At 38.9% G+C, this 20,659-nt stretch overlaps 1 protein-coding gene across 1 annotated transcript in view; it reads left to right on the forward strand.

The window, feature by feature from the left end:
- The window catches only part of Sbf2 (SET binding factor 2), a 298,843-nt gene that overhangs the window by 229,496 nt on the left and 48,688 nt on the right, over positions 1-20,659 (forward strand). Inside the window, exons 19-22 of the mRNA XM_013028675.1 lie at positions 1,923-2,118; positions 15,570-15,697; positions 16,830-17,005; positions 19,058-19,203. Coding sequence (XP_012884129.1) covers positions 1,923-2,118; positions 15,570-15,697; positions 16,830-17,005; positions 19,058-19,203 — 646 coding nt within the window. The remainder of the gene's footprint in view (positions 1-1,922; positions 2,119-15,569; positions 15,698-16,829; positions 17,006-19,057; positions 19,204-20,659) is intronic.

The raw sequence follows: 20,659 nt of genomic DNA on the forward strand, positions 1-20,659 counted from the left end.
TCTCGGAACTTCAGAGAAAGAATCCTGAATCCCACCTCAGCCTTCTGAATTGAAATACTCTGAGATGTACAAATCTGTTATTTTAAAATAAGCCCCTTAGATGATTATTTGATACTAATGCATGGAGTAAGTTTAGGATCTTCCTCTTGCCTATGTAACAAAAGTATTAAAAAAATAAATTAAGAGACCAATGCTGGCGGCTTGTTCCTGTATCCTAGTGACTCAGAAGGCTGAGATCTAAGGATCACAATTCAAAGCCAGCCTGATCAGGAAAGTCCATGAGGCTTTTATCTCCCATTAATCACAGAAAAAGCCAAAGTGGTGCTGTAGCTCAACTGGTAGAGAGCTTAGGGACAGTGTGTAGACCCAGAGTTCAAGACCTAGGACTGACTAAATAAATAAATTCTGAGCTGGGAGCCAGTAACTCACACTTACTATATAATCTTAGCTACTCAAGAGGTTGAAATAGAGAGAACGGTCATTCAAAGCCAGATTGGACAGCAAAATTCACAAGACTCCCATCTCCAAAATAATCAACAAAAAACTAGTCTGGATGTATGAAGATACAATTTAAATGGTAGAACACCAGCTAAGCCAATTTGAGGCCCCAGTACCAGCAAAATTAATTTAACATAATGATATATACCTATAATCCCACTACTTGGGAGGCAGAGATGGGGAAGATCAGAGCAGCCTAGATAGAAGTTAGTAGGATCCCCATCTCAATCAATAAGCTGGGTGTGGTAGCATATACATGTCCTTTCATCTCAAGTATGCAGGAGGGTAAATAAAAGGATCATGGTCCATATATGGCTCAAGTGGTAAAATGCATATGAGTTCCTGAGTTCAGAACCCCAATAACAAATTAATTCAAAAGAGAGATTAGAATACAGAAAAGTGAGAAAAACAATTTTTAAAAAATGTTATCAGAAATTTAAGAAAATGATTATTATTGGTTTTACATTCATCTTTAAGCTTCCTAGAGCTAACAAAGAATAATGTTGTTATATGTGGGGTTTTTATTGCTTTTTTAAAAAACTAATCACTTAACAGGAATATATCATATGCTTCTTCATATAAAGGATACTGAATCCGATCTCTCATGTATATATGTTCATTACTTGGCCAAAGACAGGTCTTTTTAAGAACAATTTTTTTTTTTTTTGGTTACTCGTGGGACTTGAACTTTGGGCCTGGGCGCTGTCCCTCAGCTCTTCAGCTCAAGGCTAGCACTCTTACCACTTAAGCCACAGTGCCACTTCTGCCTTTTTCTGCTTATGTGGCGCTGAGGAGTCGAACCCAAGGCCTCATGCATGCAGGGCAAGCACTCTACCACTGAGCCAACTTCCCAGCCCAACAAATCCATTTTAAATGTTTATTTTCTCAATTTATACACAGCACTATTTATAGTAAGGTAAAGCATTAAAGAAATATAAGTTGTACAAAGTTTTTATAGTCCTCCTTGCCTCCTCCCCATCTTCATCTTTAACAGTTTCATATTACAGCCATTTTGTCCAAAAACCGTGATTAAAATATACTGATTTACAACCTTATTTTTAACTTAAGATAAAAGATACTCTGAAAACATTGTTAACACACATAGATAGGTCATTAAAGGTTTCGTGGTGGTTTATTGTCCAACTTTTGAGTTATTTCTCAGTGATTTTATTCTTTAACAAGTAATTTGCAAATAATCTTTTCACACTTGGATTTAGAAACTTTTTTTCCTCTCAAATCTGCCTTGTTTGGTTACCTGGGAAGTCTGGCTTAGGATTTTTAGGTCCACAAATGAAAGATAACCTTGACCTAAGTGCTGAAAACCCCACAAGAGTTACATTTATATGAAGGAAAGGTTCAAGAAGCATGGTATTCATAACCCTTTATACAACCACTTACTAACAAAATGCTTTTTATGTACCTAGCCTAAGATTCTTAGGCCTGCTCTCCTGCCAGGAGAAGAAATTGTATGTGAAGGTCTTCGAGTCCTCTTGGACCCTGATGGCAGAGAAGAAGCCACTGGAGGTCTTCTTGGGGGTCCTCAGCTCTTGCCAGCAGAAGGAGCCTTGTTCCTTACCACATACAGAATTCTCTTCAGAGGGACACCCCATGACCAGCTAGGTATGCTTTAATTGTAAACGTCATTAGAATGTGGATACCTATATGACATGTGAGTTGTTGTGTTTTGTTTTGTTTTATAGTTTGTGTATACATATTTACAGATCATTTTAGAATAAGCTTTTTCTTTTTGCGGGGGCGGGGGAAGAGTAGGGCTGGTCCTGGGGCTTGAACTCAGGGTCTGGGTACTGTCCCTGAGCCTGTTCGTGTTCAAGGCTAGCACGCCACTACTTGAGCCACAGCACCACTTCTGGCTTTTTCCGAGTAGTTTTATTGGAGAGAAGAATCTCATGGACTTTCCTACCTGACTGGCTTCAAACCACCATCCCTAGATCTCAGCCTCCTGGGTACTAGAATTATAGGCATGCACCCAGAACCTGGCTCAGAATAAGCTTTTAGCGACTCAGATGGGGGGCAGGGAACAGAGGAAGATCGTGTTGACTGCCAAAGCTAATGATGATTTAATGGATTTGTTTTTGACAAGCAAAGGGTATCTTCTAATCAGTAAAGCAAGAGTTTATTTGCTAAAACAATTGTAATTGCATGAAGCAGAATATTTTGACCTAGGGATATCACAGTATCTACCTGCCACATATATCCCCTGATGATTAGTTGCTCTAGCTTTCTGTATTTAACCTGTTCCTTTGCTCCAGTTAACTATAAAGCTACAGTCTTACAGATACATGATTCTTCTTTTGGTAGGCTGTGCAAAGTATCACAAGATTGTACTAACTAACCCCTTCTCCCTTTCCCCATTTCAGTTAATCCCATTTCCCTTTTAGCAGACTTCTCTTTCATTCACTAAAGTCCCATAACTTCTTTCTATTTTTATTATTCTGTACAGCCTTCCCTATTAGAAATAACATGCTCTATCTATAGAGTTATTCTGAATCATCCTAAAAGCACTGTAGTCTGTTTATGAACTTCAAGTCAGAACACTCAAGTTTGTATTTCTCTTGACCAATCTTGATAGCTTAAGTAACTCTTCTAACCTCTCTGGGCTTGATTCTCCTCTTTTATAAAGTTAAAGAATTAGGCTTTCATTGGTGGCTGCATTTTTTAATTATCTGTGAAGCTTTCTTTAAAAATGATGATTTCTAGACTGACTCCAGTGCTGAGTAGATGTCCAAGGGCTCTGGAGTGGTAGAGGGCTGCCCCAGAACCTGGATTCTGGATATACTGGATGTCATTTGGATGAGGCTGGTTAGCTGACTGCTCAGCTAACAGATTTGTTTTCAGTCATCTGCAAGTTATTCTTCTTTCTGTTCTGGTTGGTTTTCACATACTCCTGGACAGCAACAGCATGAAATTCTCAGACATTCTCATTCCTCCCATAATTGTGTTTCTGAATCCTCTGAGATCACCAGCCAAAATGTGTGGAACATGTGCTGTGCTATGCATGGCCTATGTATGCAGCATGGACAGTACTCCAGGAGAGGAGCCCTGGACCCATGATGTCCTTGAACCTTTCAGTCCCATAGGGACTGGGAAGAACAGGTTATATCAGGCCATTATGAAACCTCAGTGGCTCTCTGATTAGAATACAAGTGTCAGCAAATATGGTCAGAGCAATAGAGCTAATTCTGCATGGAGTTAAGACCTGGAAGGCTTCGGATGTGAGCAGATAGTTGTTTTTCTTGGTGCTACTTCCTGAAGGGCAGTTGGAAGCCTGGTGGAAACTCTGGTGACCCACGGTTGTATGATGGAAGCCAGGAAAGGTGACTTGTAAAACAGTGCAACTATCCAGCAAAAGCAAGCCCCACCCTTCCCCCAACCCAACTGGACAGAACTGTATGGGGGAAGGGCTACAGGAGCAGCTCTCAATGTGTCTACACTCTGTCTATGCCTCCTATTTCATGTTTCTCTCTGACCAATGGGATACAAGAATTGAGGCCATACCCAAACTCCATGCTGCCTAATAGCACTGATATTCATTCCTCTGTTGAATTACACCATTACTAGCAGTTAAGGGAAGTAGAGGTGCTGGTGAGAGAGAGAATCAAGGTGGTTTCAGAGATACATTAAGAAGTAGACATAGTTGGTGGTAATTGTGAAAATAGAGATGATTTCAGAGAGCCTGGGAATGTCACCTCCCTATCTTCTCTGTCCCAGTGCTAGAATGTCTGAGCAAACAAGACAAAAAAAAATAAGCTGCAGGGAAGAAACTACTGCAAAAATACTAGCAGAGGAGTTGTCCTGATGGTCCTGTAGAATCCAAAAAAAAAGAAGAAAACTAAAAGGGGAGGGAACCCTAAGACAACACCACTGGGGAATATAATTCAACTGAGGGTGCAGCCAGAGACCACACTGACCCTGAGTCTTGCCCAACATTGGGCACAGCCAGAGAAGCTAGTCACGTGTCCTCAAAACACAGAAAATCTAGAAAGGTGCTATCAACAACTGGTGCTTGCCCTGGACTCCAGTAGAATACAAAACCAGTAGCTCTGTAGTAAGATCAAACAACTGAAGCAGGAAAAGAAAGACCTGCAGGATCAAGAGGAAAAAGAGAATGAGAAGATGGCCTGTATTCAGAAAACACTGAAAACAGAGCTGGAGCTCTACAAGCTATCAGTACAGACGTTGGTTTCAGAAAAAAATTGATTTATAGTCTGCCCTGGCCCACATGTAACAAGTGGCCAGTGGAAAAAAACTGGAGCAGGCAGGCTTCACAGCAGCCATCACAGAGCTAGAGATGACGTTGTCTGCAGTCTCCACCACACAAAATGAGACAGACAACCTAGAGTTCATTCAAGACCTGAATAACTTGAAGCTTCAGCTCCAGGAAAAGATGAGAAGCTATAACAACCTAGAGGAAGAGAACACTGAGCTGCAGGACAGGTTGAAAGTGCTCCTCACACAGAAGGCCAACATGAAGATCAAAATTCATGATTACAACAAGCACTAGAGGAATGCAGAGTTGGAAAGACAATTAGATAGCATGAAAAAAGTTGGTGGCAAAACTAAAGTTGGAGAGAGACAACTTTGCAGAGGTCCTGAAGGTGAAGAGTTCCATATGGAAGGAGGTTTTGCAGCTCTTGGAGCAGATGAGCCAACTGAGAGAAGAGAAAGAACAAGGGATGAGGTAAGTGTTGGACCTAGAGACCAACCTGTTGGAACTAAGAAAGCAGCTGGCAGAGCTGCCATTCCCACAGACCCTTGTGGAACCATCTCAGGCTGAACAGCAGCTGCCAGCCTAGGCCCACCAAATGCAGAAGGAGTTAGAGAACCTGGAAGAATAACTTCACATCCAGATATAGGAAAGCCAGAGCCTCAGTCTCTAGAATCTGGAACAACAGCAGCAGCTGTGGATACTGGAGAAGGTGGCAGAGGAATGGAATAAGCATGCCGAGGATCAATACAAGATCCTTAAGACAATGGAAAGGAAAAATAAGACCATAAGATACACACTTGTGCACAACCAAGAGCTGAAAGATCAGCTGGCCCAGCTGCATGATGCTTTCCATAGTTTGAATGGTGAGAAGGTGGAGCTCACCAGCATCCTACACTCAGAGAAGCAGGCAAAGAAACATCTGTAGGAGAAGCTGGACCAGCTAGAGGAGAGGTTAGAAGAATGGAAAGACATTGCTGAGTTAGAGAGTCAGATGGGCCGGGCACCAGCGGTTCATACCTGTAATCCTAGCTACTCAGGAGACTGAGATCTGAGGATCGAAGTTCAAAGCCAGCCTGGGCAGGAAAGTCTGTGAGACTCTTATCTCCAATAAACCACTAGAAAACCAGAAGTGGTGTTATGGCTCAAGTGGTAGAGCACTTGCCTTGAGCTGAAGAGCGCAGGGACAGCACCCAAGCCCATAGTTCAAGCACCACAACTGACAAAAAAAGAAAAAGAAAAAACAAAAAAGAGAGTCAGATGGCTCAGAATCTGCAGGAGCTACATGACCAGTCACTGGCCCAGCTTCAAGAGGTCAGATTCACCTGTGAACAGCACTTGGCCTCCGATCAGCAGCTGGCCTCAGAGAAGGAGGCCCTGCAACAGCACACCCAGCTGCTGGAACAGCTGAAGCAGGAACAAGTGCAAAGCCCATTGGGGGACCAGACCCATACATCAGAAGTTACAGGACACACTGAAGTGCCTGGGAGCAACAGTGAGCAGCTGTGGGCCCACCTGAGCTTTCTCTAGGAAAGGTAAAGGACTGAGCAAAGAAGAAAAGGGTAAGGAGGTAACCACCTGATGTGACTGTCCCAGAGGATGTAGACAACCCACAAACCATGTGGGATTTTTGCCTTGAAGCTCTGTCAGTTGCTGAATCAACGAAGGCAAAACTTGGCCGGCAGCTGCAGGAGCATCAGGCCCACTGAGAGTGCCTGGCCAACCTGGCAGCCCAATGCCAGATAAAGCTATAGCACTAGGCCCTCTTCCCTAAGAGCTGGAACAATGCATGTTATGTCTGGGGACAGGAAGATAGACACACAGGTTCCCAAGAAGAATCTGAAAATCTGATTTATCTACAACCTGCCCCACAAAGTAGACTACCAGAATCAAGTGGATGAACTCCAGCAGTGATACAGCCAGCTGTCAGAGCACATCACTGCCATTGAAGAATCTATAGTTTTCTATTAAAAAAAAAATGTCAGTCCTGGGTGAGCTGTATTGGGAGAAAGAACAAGATGCTGGCAACCACCCAAACTCCTGCTACTAAGGCTACCTCAGACCTGTCGGGCCCCACAAAGAAGGAAGTTATGGAGTACCAAGATTTTGAGGAAGTACAAGATTTTGAGGAGGTACAACTTGAAGACAGCCATGGAGCCTGCTCAAGGAGAGGCGAGGGTACTTTGCCCCCTAGAGAATCCCACCACAAACTAGAACATGCCCCTGCTGCCCAGTATCCAGCGCAACCAAAAGCTTGTCGGCTTGGGCAGTGAGCCCTCCCTCCCTTTCTTCTCCAGACTTATGCAAAGGATAGTTTGAGATACTTACCATCTAAAGACTTGGAAGCCACCACCTAGAGAAGTGGGCACCTGTCCCCTTCCATGTACTTCAGGACATGGCAGCTGGGTGGCATTCTCCCTTTTGTAATGGGGGATAGGAGGGGATAACTGTAGTCCACACTGGGCAGAGGCTGCTGGGAGGTGGCGCAAACTCTAGGGACATCTAATAGTCCATCAATTGCCAGGGAATTGGGCCCACGTGATGGTTATTACAAAGGAAGATGGGGCGCAATAGTTTTCTATTAGCATATTATTTTTATGATGTTATTTTGTAAATGACTTCCATATTAACATACTCATTTTCTGGTATATTTTCATGCTGATTTATAGAATTGTTTTCATAATTGTTTAGATTTTTCAAGGAAAATTTTACATTATTTTCTCAAATGAATGATTTCATTATTTAACATACGTTGGTCTATTCATGCATTTTTTTAAAACGTGTACTCTGTACCAGCAACACTGAATTTTCTCATTGATATTTAATATAATACAGTAGTAGTACACTGAGCTGAACAAACGGTGGGAAAGAAGTAAGGGTTATTAAACCTGACAATTACAAAAAATATTAATAGAACAAATAGAGGTGTGGAAAATATATAAATATAGTGGAAAAATATACACCAAAGAAGTGCAGAAATATAATGCAGAATAATATACACAATTCTAGAACCCATCTGTATTGAGAATATCAAGCATCTCAATTTTCAGTGAACAAGTTTTTTAAACTGTTCATTGAATCTAATAAAATATTAAAATTTTAAAAACATTGAACTAATTCATAAAATATCAGTAAAAAATTGCATTCTAGAACAGTGCTCATCTGCAGTTTCTATTGGTAGAACAAGATGCTACAAAAAAACATATTTTAATATTATCTAAGAGTACCAAATGATATGGTATTTGAGAGAGAGAGAGAGAGAGAGCTCTGAAGACTTGGTTCTAGAGACCTTATGCTGTTTGTTAATTCATCATCCCCTTGGCTTGGAATGTGGCTTAGTGGTAGAGTGCTTGCTTGCCTAGCATGCATGAAGCCCTGGGTTCAGTTCCTCAGTACCTCATACACAGAAAAAACCAGAAGTAGCACTGAGGTTCAAGTGGTAGAGTGCTAGCCTTGACAAAAGAAGCTCAGGGACAGTGTCCAGACCCTGAGTTCAAGCCCCAGGACTGGCCAAAAAAAAAAATTCATTTCCTCCTCTAAGAATGTAGTTCAAACAGTTCTAATCCCTATCACTGAACCATTTCCTAGTTATCTTTCCCAATCTTGTCTCTAGAGATATGATGGTACTTGTTCCAAAACATTCCTGAAATCTGTAAACACAGACTGTCTAGTAGGGATTCTGTCAGAAAGCCTTGAGTTTCTTTGCTCTTTCTAATGACTACATTTCTTTTTTTTTTGTTATGCTTGCAGCATCTTTGCCTACTCAAGGACTTAGTACTCTGTGGTGTTTTTTTTTATTTATTATAAAGATGATATACAGAAGGGTTACAGTTACATTAAGTCAGGTAATGAGTACATTTCTTTTTGGACAATGTTGTTCCCTCCTGTCCCCACCCACAAGTTATATAGTTCATTTTCAGTATAGTATCTAGTGAGTACCACTGCTGCATTTGTTCATCCTGCATTTGGCACTTTATTTCTGTGCTCTCCTCACCCTCTCAAAGGTAGATAAACAAGACAAAAAAGAAAACAAAGAGAGCAACAAAGAAAAAACATCTTGTTTCCATTTCCTGTAGTTCATATTGATAAATATTATTTTATATGATCAGATGCACTTAGGCATTGGGCCTTTGTGTTCTTCTTCTAAGAATACATTTCATTTTCTATATCAAGTTAGGTGGGCACACAAGTATGGAGCATCTTTGATGTGTGTTTTACATATTAGACACCAGAAAGGAAAAACCATCCTATGTTTGAGGGATTTTTAGTTTTCTGAGGGCATAAATGATCTTAAAGTGATTACCAACCATTGTTTGGGAAATCCTATTCTTTCTCTTACTAGAAACTTACATTCCAGAATTGTATGTATATTAATCATATTCACCTTAGATCTCCAGTTCCTTAGCTCATACCCACAGGAGGGTGTTTGGTTTTTGTTGTTTTGATATAACTGAGATTTGAACTCAAGCTCTCATTCATGTTAGGCAGGTACTCCACTGGAATCTTGCCTCTAGCCCTCCAGGGTATTTTGGATGTGCCCTGGGCTACACAGTTGAAGCTGTTTCTCTTTATTAGTATCTTCTGACTTGAATTTCTTCTTTCCTACTTTCTTTTTACCCAGTCTGGAATTTGAGCCCTTGAAAAAGAATTAATATAGGGAAGGAAGTTAAAGAAAACTTGTTGTTCATCATTTGTTAACACCCACATCATCAACTTGTCCATTCCTTTTCTCTCTTTGTCTCTCTTGCTTTCTTTCCTGACTCTCTCCTTCCTTATTTATTTTTGTATGACAGTACTGGGGCTTGAACCCAGGACATAGGCGGGGCTTGAACCCAGGACATGGGCAATGTCCTTTACCTTTTTCACCCAAGACTTCTCTCTACCATTTAAGCTGCACCTCCACTTTGGTCTTTGGATAGTTAATTAAAGTCTCTCAACCTTTCCTGCCTTGGCTGGCTTTGAACTGTGATCCTCAGATTTCAGCCTCCTGAATAGCTATGATTATAAGTGTGAGTCACTGGCACCCAGTTGGTCCCCCTCAATCTTAAATATATTTGTAAGTATCAGTTTCACACTTAGAATTTCTGATAACGTTTTTTCCTTTCTTTGTACTTTAGAGGAGAAAATATATTGGCATAGAAGTACTCTATGGATTCTTCTGTGGGTTATAGTGTTTATTTACTCTGTGAATTTCTAAAATTACTCAGAATCCTCAAAATTTTTGATCCTCAGGCTCTTCAGTAATGCAGATACCATAATAATTTAATTATGCTGACTGCCTAGATTGTTAACTTGAAAGGTAAAAACAGGAACCACAAATGTTAAAATACTTTTGAAAATTGTGAAGTTATAGACAAATACTACTTCAGTAAAATACTTCCCATGATAGAAATTTTGTGACTTAAAAATTGATATTCACAGAAGCCTACCGTATAAATTAGTCTGAATCTAATTTTAAAAAATACTTATTTCCAGGCTTAATCCTTAATTGATTAAATTAGATTCTGTTGCACTAAGAATGGAGAAACCCAAACATCTGTGTATCTCTTAAGTCCCACAAGTAACTAATGAATACTGAGGACTGAGAACTACTCAACCATATGGTCACTAATGTATCTTTCACTTCTGAAATAATTCATTCAGTAGCACTTAACAAGTGTGTATTAAGTGATATATATTCTACTGGACAACAGAATCCAGATAAAGATATAAAAATTATTTTCTTAATCTTAACTTATTTCTTAATCTTAACTTGAGCACCTCCTTGAATTTAATGTCATTCTCAAGTACTGGAAGAGAGGGTAAAGGGTCAGCCTATGGCACAATTGAACCTATAACAGCATATACTTTCTAATTTATCCAAAAGTATTGAGATACATTCTTTCTGCATTTTACCTGTGAAATTTCCCTTCTTTAAATCTTAAAAAAAAAAAAGTTATAACTCTGTAGCCCAGACTACCCTAGAATTTCCCATCCTCCTGCCTCGGCCTCCCAAGTGTTCCTTCAAATTTTTGTTAGTGGTGGTGGTGGTGGTGGTGGTGGTTGTGGGGCTTGAACTCAGCCTGGGTACTGTCCCTGAGATCTTCAGCTCAAGGTGAGCACTCTACCACTTGAGCCACAGCACCACTTCTAGTTGTCTGGTGCCTAATTAGAGATTAGAGTCTCACGGACTTTCCTGCCCAGGTTGGCTTTGAACTTCAATCTTTAGATCTTAGACTTCTGAGTAGCTAAGGTTACAGGTGAGCCACCGCTGCCCAGCATAAATCGTAACAATATTTTTATTCCTAAATTAGATAAAATCCAATTTTGGTATATTGGTCATAAGATTGCTCACCATGAAATAATTGAAAATCTTATAAAATAGAAATGAATGCACAGGAAAAAATGGTGCTTATTTTTAAAAGGAACAAAATTTTATAGCCTTCATTGTATTGTTATACAAAAATTACATTTGTATTTAAAGTAAGTATACTTGTTAAAATAAACTAGGGCTGGGAATGTGGCTTAGTGGTAGACTGCTTGCCTTGAATGCATAAAGCCCTGGGTTCAATTCCTCAGCACCACATAAACAGAAAAAGCTGAAAGTGGCACTATGGCTCAAGTGGTAGAGTGCTAGCCTTGAGCAAAAGAGGCTCAGGGACAGTGCTCAGGCCCTGAGTTCAAGCCCAGGACTGGAAAAAAGAAAAAAAATAAATATACAGTGTCTTTTGCCAAAATGCTTTGGACCTGAAGTATTTCATATTTTTATTTTTTTATCCCATTTTGGAAGATTTGCGTGGACTTTACAGGTTATACATCCATAATCCAAAAATGTGAGTTTCAAAATACTCCAAAATCAGAAACTTTCTGAGCACTAGTTCAGAGTTTGGACTTTTGGGGTGTTCAATCTGTACTTATCATTTTCTTTTAGTAGAATTGGTAATAAATATAAATATTATACAATGATGTCATCATTTTAGTTTCTGTTAAAGAAAACAAAGGAAGAGTTAGTATTAAGTCTCATCTTGTTTTTTCCTTTCTTCATGTTTTAGAAAAAAAGCTTATCATAGAATATCTTTTTAATTTCTAATTTAAAATTTCACCTTTAACAATACCTAGTAATCTGATAGTTTTACATGTGTTATATAAGCATAGGTTGTTTAATACATCCTAGCATTAAAATCTTTTTGCATATCCTGACTTTGCTAGCTGCTGGGTATTAGCTTAATAATCAGGTTACTTAGAGATTGATAGATCCAGAGAATGAAGTGGGTAATAAGTGGGTAAATGTACATATGTTTAACTCAGATAAAGCTGGTTTAAGTCTTCTAGCTTACTGACTGTGAGGTCTTACTCATTGCTGCTTCTGTTAACTTTCTACCGCATAAAACCTTTCCTTTCCAAATCCAAACCCTATTCTCTTTTCAAAGCTCACTCGCCTCCTACTTCTTCCATTATTCTCTAACCATCTAACATGTAGAAATCATCTCCTTTTCTGGACTATTAAATCTTTTAATCATTGATTTCATTCTATATATGACTCTTTTAGCAGAAAACTGGAGGGAGGATTTGTGTGTACTTATTTTCTAGACCCTCATTTTTATAGCTATAGGTAGTTGATATTTTCCCATTTTTACATTAAAATTTAAATTCCCAAAAATCTTGGGCCTAAATCTATCCCTGTTCTCCAAAGGCATGTTGGAAGAGACGTAGTATACTTTTTAACAGATAGGGAAACAAACTTTAAAACTCTTTTGTCAAGCTGAGGGCACAGATAGCTTACAGAGGCTCATGCCTATAACCCTAGCTACTCAAGAGGCTGAAATCTAAGGATCAGTGTTTGAAACCAGCTGGGGCAGGAAGTCCATAAGAGTTTTACCCTCCAATTAACAACCAGAGAGCCAGAAATGGAGCAGTGGCTCAAATGGTATAGCACTAGCCTTGAACACAAAAGCTCAGGGACAGCACCTAGGACCTGAGGTCAAGTTCAAGGACCAGCACACACACACAAAAAAAAAAATTGGTTCTCTTGCCAGGCAAGGTGGGACATGCCTGAAATCTCAGCTGAAGAGCTGAGGGACAGTGCCCAGGCCCAGAGTACAGGCCCCACGACCGGACCCAAAAAAAAAAAAAAACAAAAACCTGAGGCAGTCTTCAATAATTTATATTGGAAAAAATAGGTATCTATATGCAGAAAACTAAAAGTGAATCCTGTTTGTCATTATGCACTTTGAAGTAGATCAAAGATTTCAACATGAAACCTGAAATTTTGAAATTACTACAAGGAATACAAGAAACACTAAAACTCGTAGGCATAGGCAGAAACTTTATGAAAAAGATTCCCAGGGGCACAGTAGATAGGAGAGAGACTTGACAAATGAGATTACATTAAAAAAAAGTTTCTGCATAGGGAAGGACATAATTACTAAATTAGAAAGGCAGCCAACTGACTGGGACATCTTTACCAGCAGTAAGTCCAACAAAGGCTTAACATCCAAAACAAGGCTAATAAACCAATCACTAAGTGGGCAAAGGAACTGAGGAGAGTCTTCTCAAAAGAAGATGTAAGAATGGCAAAGAAACACATGAGGAAATGCTCAACATCCCTGGAAATGCAAACCAAACTCTGAGATTCTATCTCACCCCAATTAGATTGGCCAAAATCATGAATTCGAACAACAATAAATGTTGGCAGGGATGAGAGGAAAAAGGAACCTAATTGCACTGTTGATGGGAATGTAAACTAGTGCAACCCTCTGGACAGCAGTCTGGAGGTTCCTCAAAAAACTAAACATAGATCTTCCCTATCACCCAGCCATACCATTCCTGGGTATCTACACAGCACATCACCAGCCAGGATACCATAAAGACACTTGCACATCCATGTTCATTACTGCACTATTCACAATAGCCAAGTTATAGAAATGGCCCAGATGCCATACAATAGATAAGTGGATCCAAATATTATGGTACCTATTTACAATGGAATTTTACACATCCATTAGAGTATTACATCACTTTCAGGGAAATGGATGTACCTAGAACAGATCGTGTTAAGTGAGGTAAGCCAAACTTAAAGAGACAAATGGCACATGTTTTCTCTTATATTCAAAGCTAGATCTAAAATACATGGGACATGATAAATTCTACATGTTTCTAGGCATTCACACACAGTGAGAGCAAAGAAGTAAGAGGAACGCAATGAAACAGTGCCTATGTGCATCTGATCATACAAAATAATATTTACTGAAATGAACTCTAGGAAATGGAAACTAGGTTTTTCTTCTTCATTGCTGTTTTTCTTTTTGTCCTGTTTGTTCATTTATATATCTTTGGGAGTGTAAAAGGAGGCACAGAAATGGAGTAACAAAGGGTAAATAAGTGCAGCAGTGGTACTCTGGACATTATGTTGAAAGTGAACTACACAACTTGTGGGTAGAGATGGGAGGGAAAAACTGGGAGAAAACAAGGGAAAGGGTGACATTGTCCAAAAAGAAACATATTCTTTACCTGACTTGTGTAACTGTAACCACTCTGTATATCACTTTTATAATAACATATATATATATATATATATATATATATACACATATGTGTATATATACATATTGGCATGAACTCCAGGAATGGAAACAAGGTTTTTTTCTTTTTTTTTTTGGTCCGGTCGTGGGGCCTGAACTCTTGGCCTGGGTGCTGTCCCTCAGCTCTACAGCTCAAGGCTAGCGCTCTACCTCTTGAGCCACAGTGCCACTTCCAGCTTTTTTTTCTGCTTATGTGGTGCTGAGGAATCGAACCCAGGGCCTTAAGCATGCAAGGCGAGTGCTCTACCACTGAGCCAACTTCCCAGCCCCCAAGGTTTTTTTTCTTTAAAAAAAAAAAACCAAAAAAAAAGAGCTGGGCACTGATGGCTCATGCCTGTAATCCTAGCTACTCAGGAGGCTGAGATCTGAGGATTGCACTTCAAAGCCAGCCTGGGCAGGAAAGTCTGTGAGACTCTTATTTCCAAGAAACCACAAAAAAACTAGAAGTGGCACTATGGCTCAAGTGGTACTCACCTTGAGCTGAAGAGCTGAGGGACAGTGCCCAAGCCCACAGTTCAAGCCCCATGACACACACACACACACGCGCGCGCGCGCACATGCGCACGCACACACGCATACACACACATACACACTCACTCACTCTGTTGGGGGAAGGCTATTTGTTTTGTTTGGGTAGTACTGGAATTTTAACTCCCGGCTGTCAGCTTGGTCTATTACTTGGGGATCCTTTTTCTTTACTTTTCAGATAGGGCCTCCTATGCTTTGCCTCAGCTAGCCTGGACATAATCCTCCTACTTATGCCTCTCATGTGGCTAGAATTCAGGCATGTATCTCCATGGATTTTGTTCTTTTTAAGATGGATCTCATTTACCTATAGCTGAGACTGGCCTTGCCCCCACAATCTTCCTGATTTTTGCCAACAAGTAGCTATGAATACAAGCATACACCATCATGCCTGTCTACAGAAAATCTCTTTTTGTTTTATATTTACATATCTTAGATATCAATATTTACAGATACTTCTCTTTTTTTCTATGTAAAGCCTATACCTCTTCCTGTAAGATCATTTTAATCCAAGTGATCTTGTGTGGTACAACAGTAAATTGAAAAGGAATAAAAGCAGGCAGACTGTGATAATTCTTTCACTCTGGGAAAGAACTACATCTCAAGAGTGAAATGCTGTGCAGTAAAATTATTGAGTAAGATTCTAGAACTAGGGCATTTTACTGCATGTGTAGGCATTGTCATCTGCATGTTTTCATCAGAGCCTACAGACTTGGGCTAAAATGTACTGCTGCTGAGTGTATGCCCTATCTTTTCTGCAGTTGGTGAACAGACAGTTGTAAGGAGCTTTCCCATTGCCTCCATCACCAAGGAAAAGAAGATCACAATGCAGAACCAGCTACAGCAGAATATGCAAGAAGGACTACAGATTACTTCAGCATCTTTTCAGGTATTAGTTGAGTACCCCTTCTCTGAAATGCTTAGAACTAAAACGTTACAGATTTCAAAATACTATTAAATAACATCTACTACTTTAAAATATTTTAATCTAAATCACTCTGAAATGGAAAATTTCTTCAGCACTGGGTTTCTGCTTTAGTTTTTTGGATTAGGGCCCATGAATCGTTTGGGATCTAATCCTTCATTTCAGGAGTCCCTTACAAACTTGAGTACTAACAGGTTGGCATTATTTAGTATTCTTACAACCTCATACACACACTAGCTCTTTTTCTCTGCCATGCTGTACCTCAGTTCCTGCTTAATGAAGACTTTAGATAAAAGACAAATTTTGGGGGGCTGGGAAGGTGGCTCAGTGGTGGAGTGCTTGCCTTGCATGCCTGAGGCCCTGGGTTCGATTCCTCAGCACCGCATAAACAAAAAGAAAAAAGCCCAAAGTGGCACTGTGGCTCAAGTGGTAGAGCGCTAGCCTTGAGCTGAAGAGCTGAGGGACAGCGCCCAGGCCCAGAGTTCAGATTTTCGTATTCTGTATTCTCTGTCTCTGACTTCCTGAATTTCCAAGGATTCCAATTCTAGTATTGTTCCTTTTAGTCAGAAACCTTGCCTTGTAGTAGTTAGCATTTGCTAACACTGTATAAAATGTCACTTGGAAACACTGACTACCTAAGGATCTCCTTATTGTTGCAACTACCAAGAATTCTACACTCAAATATTGCCAGACTGTACTGGTAAGGAGTATAGTGAAGTTGAATTTTTTCTTCTTAGATTTGTTGAATCTCTGCATAAGAAGGGATCTTATTAGATTGCTCTCTAGGAGCATCTCTTAAGAACTATAAATGACATGTTGGCTATTACAGCTACTACAAGTTATCCCAGTGTAAATAATCCTGAAGAAATCCAACTTCATGAAGGTATTTTCTTTGCTAACCATCTATTTCAAGTAAACTTTTCAGAGCTTTTTTTTACCTAAAAAAATTTAGTTTTTCTTGGTATCCAAAGTCTCTGCAACCTCCAAAATCTTACTATTTAATTTGTTACTTTCTGGGGATTTTTCTAATTATTTATGGGACAGTTGTCTAGAAATTCTTAATGCTTCTGATGTCTTTAATTTCTTTTGTCTCTAGTTGATTAAAGTAGCATTTGATGAAGAAGTCAGCCCAGAAGTAGTAGAGATCTTTAAGAAACAGTTAATGAAGTTCCGTTATCCTCAGTCCATTTTCAGTACCTTCGCTTTTGCTGCTGGACAAACTACCCCACAAATAATTTTACCCAAACAGAAGGAAAAAAACACTTCCTTCCGGTAAGAAAACAAAAAGATAAGTCTGTTCATTTCAGCCCTCTCATAACTGATTGTCAGAGGAAGTAATCTATCCTTTGTGTCAAGGTATAAATTATTATTCTTTTTATATACTATTCTGTCTGATTGGCTCAAGTTCATAAAGTTATGGAAGATAAGTGAAACAAGATGCAAAATCTAAGAAGTTTTGACTATCATGTCCACTGCTCATGATACATTTTTAAAATGTGAAATTCTGTTTTCACACTTTTACAATCCCTTCTACTTTTATCAGATCCAGGCCAAGGAAAAATTTGCTTTGACCTTAAGACAGAAGTCATTACTTTGGGTTTTGTTGTTGAAGTTTGGTGGTTTGTTTTTGTTTGGTAACCTTGTTTTAAATAATTTCAGACTGGGTCTGGGAATGTGGCTTAGTGATAGAGTGCTTGCCTAGCATGCATGAAGCCCTGGGTTCAATTTCTCAGTACCACATAAACAGAAAAAGCCAGAAGTGGCGCTGTGGTTCAAGTGGTAGAGTACTAGCCTTGAGCAAACGAAACTCAGGGACTGTGCCCTGAGTTCAAACCCCAAGACTGGCAAGTAAATAAATAAATAAATAAATAAATAGTTTCAGCCTGAAAACAAATCTACAACAGTAATCCAAAGGATTCCTGTATATCCTTTACCCAGCTTAATCAGTGTGAGTGTATACATACATGCATATAAAACATACATTTATATGTATATTATACACAAAGTTAATAAAAATATGGGCATAAAGCACTTATCTGACTCAGAAACTATATTTAATTTGCTAAGAACTCCTTATAGGTCTTTTTTTTTTCTGATCCAGAATCAATTCAGGATCAAGCCTTGTAATTAATGATTGGATGAACTCTTACTTTTTTTTAAATGATTTTTGGAAACGTTTGAAACTTTTAATACTTAATAATTTTTTCCATCAGAGGTAAACTGCAGAAGCTGCCATTCCTGTTCATTCACCATTAATCAACTAGAATGTGAGCATCCACCAGTACAAATTACGTATTAGAAAGAGCTATGCAGACTCTGCCTAAAAGTGAAGTAGTTTCAAGATTATAGAAGATTTGAGGTTCTAGACAATTGTCATTTCTCAACTGCATCCATGGCTAACCCCTAATATTACTTGGTTAACAAAGAGAAAATGAATATCGAGATATGATATGCTAAGGCTGTAACAACTTATTAGGGATTTATAACAGTAAACTAAGCACTCAGCACTGTAGGGTCACAGAGACGCCCTCAATAAAACTTGATACTGTTTTTAGATTTAGAATTTCTCAGAAATATATATTTCTCATTTCAGAAATATATCTATTGTATCAACTACAAGAAAAGAAAGCAACTATAGTTTGTTTGTGCCAGTCCTTCCTAAGGCTTGAGCACAGGGTCTGAGTGCTATTCTTGAGCTTTTATGCTCAAGGCTAGTGCTCTACCACTTGAGTTCCACTTCTGGCTATTTGGTGGTTAATTGGAGATGAGTCTCACAGACTTTGCTACCCTGGCTGGCTTCAAACCTCCATTCTCAGATCTTAGTCTAAGTAGCTAGGATTACAGATATGAGCCACTGGTGCACAGCTGCAGTTTTAAGCTTTTAAAAATTGTGTGTGAAACAAAGACTATGGCTATATCTGAGGGGGAGAAAAGTTTTAAAAAATACTGAGTTTAAGTTATACTCGAAGTGATATACAGGTTTATTTTAGGAAATATTTGTATTTTATGTCTTGTAACAGCTAGCCAAAACATGTTAAAACCTTCATGTTTACATTGTAGATGACTAAGACTGATCTATGAGACAATAAAAGAATCCTTACCACTTTTTCCAGAGAGGCAAGAAGCATAAAAAGAATTCCATTTGTTGTGTTAGAGAGGAGCATAATCAATATCATATTTAGTTTTCACCTGTATTATAACCAAAGATCTGTATAATGCAGTGCAGATGAGGGAGAAGGAAAAAAATTGAGCCAGATAAATGTCAAAAATATTGGTGGCACCTTCATATTAAATTGACGTTCTGTCTTGTTTTGTGACATGTAGAACCTTCTCAAAAACAATTGTGAAAGGTGCCAAAAGGGCAGGGAAAATGACTATTGGGCGTCAGTATTTACTGAAGAAGAGGACAGGAACAATTGTAGAAGAAAGAGTAAATCGTCCTGGATGGAATGAAGATGATGACGTATCTGGTATGTGAGAAATTATTTTTCATGAATTAATATTTTTTCTTATATGAATAGAAAGAAGCTGAAAATATAATTGTATTTAAAACATGAAGCAGAAAACCTCATGAAAAGACTGTTCTCTTTTGAACTTGAAAAAATTATTTTCAAAAAGAAAAAAGCTAGGAGTTTTTTTAAAAAATACCTGATTATATTACACCATTTAATTTACAAGTTGCAATACGATGATTTGTATATAGGGATAAGCTCTTGGTTTTCAGCTTTTTTATTTTTAATTTTAATGGAAAAGAGACACATCTTTCCCTTACATATTAGTACTTTTGAGTTCATTTCCAAAAACTTTGGAAGTTTAATTTGACTTTTTTCACATTATAAAAGAAACCAGGTGCCAATGGCTCACACCTGTAATCCTAGCTACTCAGGAGGCTGACATTTGAGAATCACTGTTCAGAGCCAGCTTAGAGAGGACAGTCTGTGAAACTCTCATCTCTAGGTATAACACCAGAGAGCCAGAAGTGGAGCTATGGCTCAAGTGATAGAGCACTAGCCTTAAGCAAAGAAAATCAGGGACAATGCCCAGTTCCTGAATTCAAGTTTCAGGACCATCACAGTCAGGGAAGGGAAGAAAGAGGAAAGGGAATTTTTTTTAATTTCTTAACTTCAAAAGGTTGTACAAGAAGGATATAATTTAACATATCCATCTAAATGTCAAGGAAAAGAGAGGAGGGAAAGAGGAGAGGACAGGTTGTTGGGGGAGGGGTGTTGTTTTTTAAATTTTAACTTAAAAAGGTTATAAGAGTGAGGAGCCAGTGCCTCACACCTGTAATCCTAGCTATACAAGAGGCTGAGGTCTGAGGATCACAGTTCAGAGCCAACCTGGGCAGAAAAGTCTATTGAGACTCTTATCTCCAATAAACTACTCAAAAAAAGCTGGAAGTGGTGCTATGGCTCAAGTGGTAGAACACTAGCCTTGAGTATAGAGAGGTTCAGGGACAGCACCCAAGCCCTGAGTTCAAACCCCAGGACAAAAAACAAGTTGAACAAAGGGGTTACAATTTAACATGTCCATTTAAATGTCTGGTACTCCTTAATCATTTCTCCCCATCCCATATGTTCCTACCCTGACGTCATTTAAGACAGTTTTTAATAGGGATGTTTTTGTTGTTACTTAGAACATGCAGTATTATTTAGGAATGCCTTTTTTCTTTTAAAACATCCCTAAAATGCATGATTGAGTAAATACTCCCATGTCTAAAATCTTATAGGAATTGGTAAAGTGATTAGAAAATAGTGAGAGAGTTTTTCATATACATCACATCCTCCAATGAAAATACTTCTAGAAATAAAGTATAACTTTCTGCTATTCTAAGGAGAGGGGAGGTCTTTTTTCCCTCTGATGAGTTTTTGGTTAGTCTAGAAATTTCTTTGTTTTTGGTTTTGGTTTTTTGGTGGTTTTTTTTGG

This window comes from Dipodomys ordii, unplaced genomic scaffold (genome assembly GCF_000151885.1).
Source record: "Dipodomys ordii isolate 6190 unplaced genomic scaffold, Dord_2.0 Scaffold113, whole genome shotgun sequence".
Lineage (NCBI taxonomy): Eukaryota > Metazoa > Chordata > Mammalia > Rodentia > Heteromyidae > Dipodomys > Dipodomys ordii.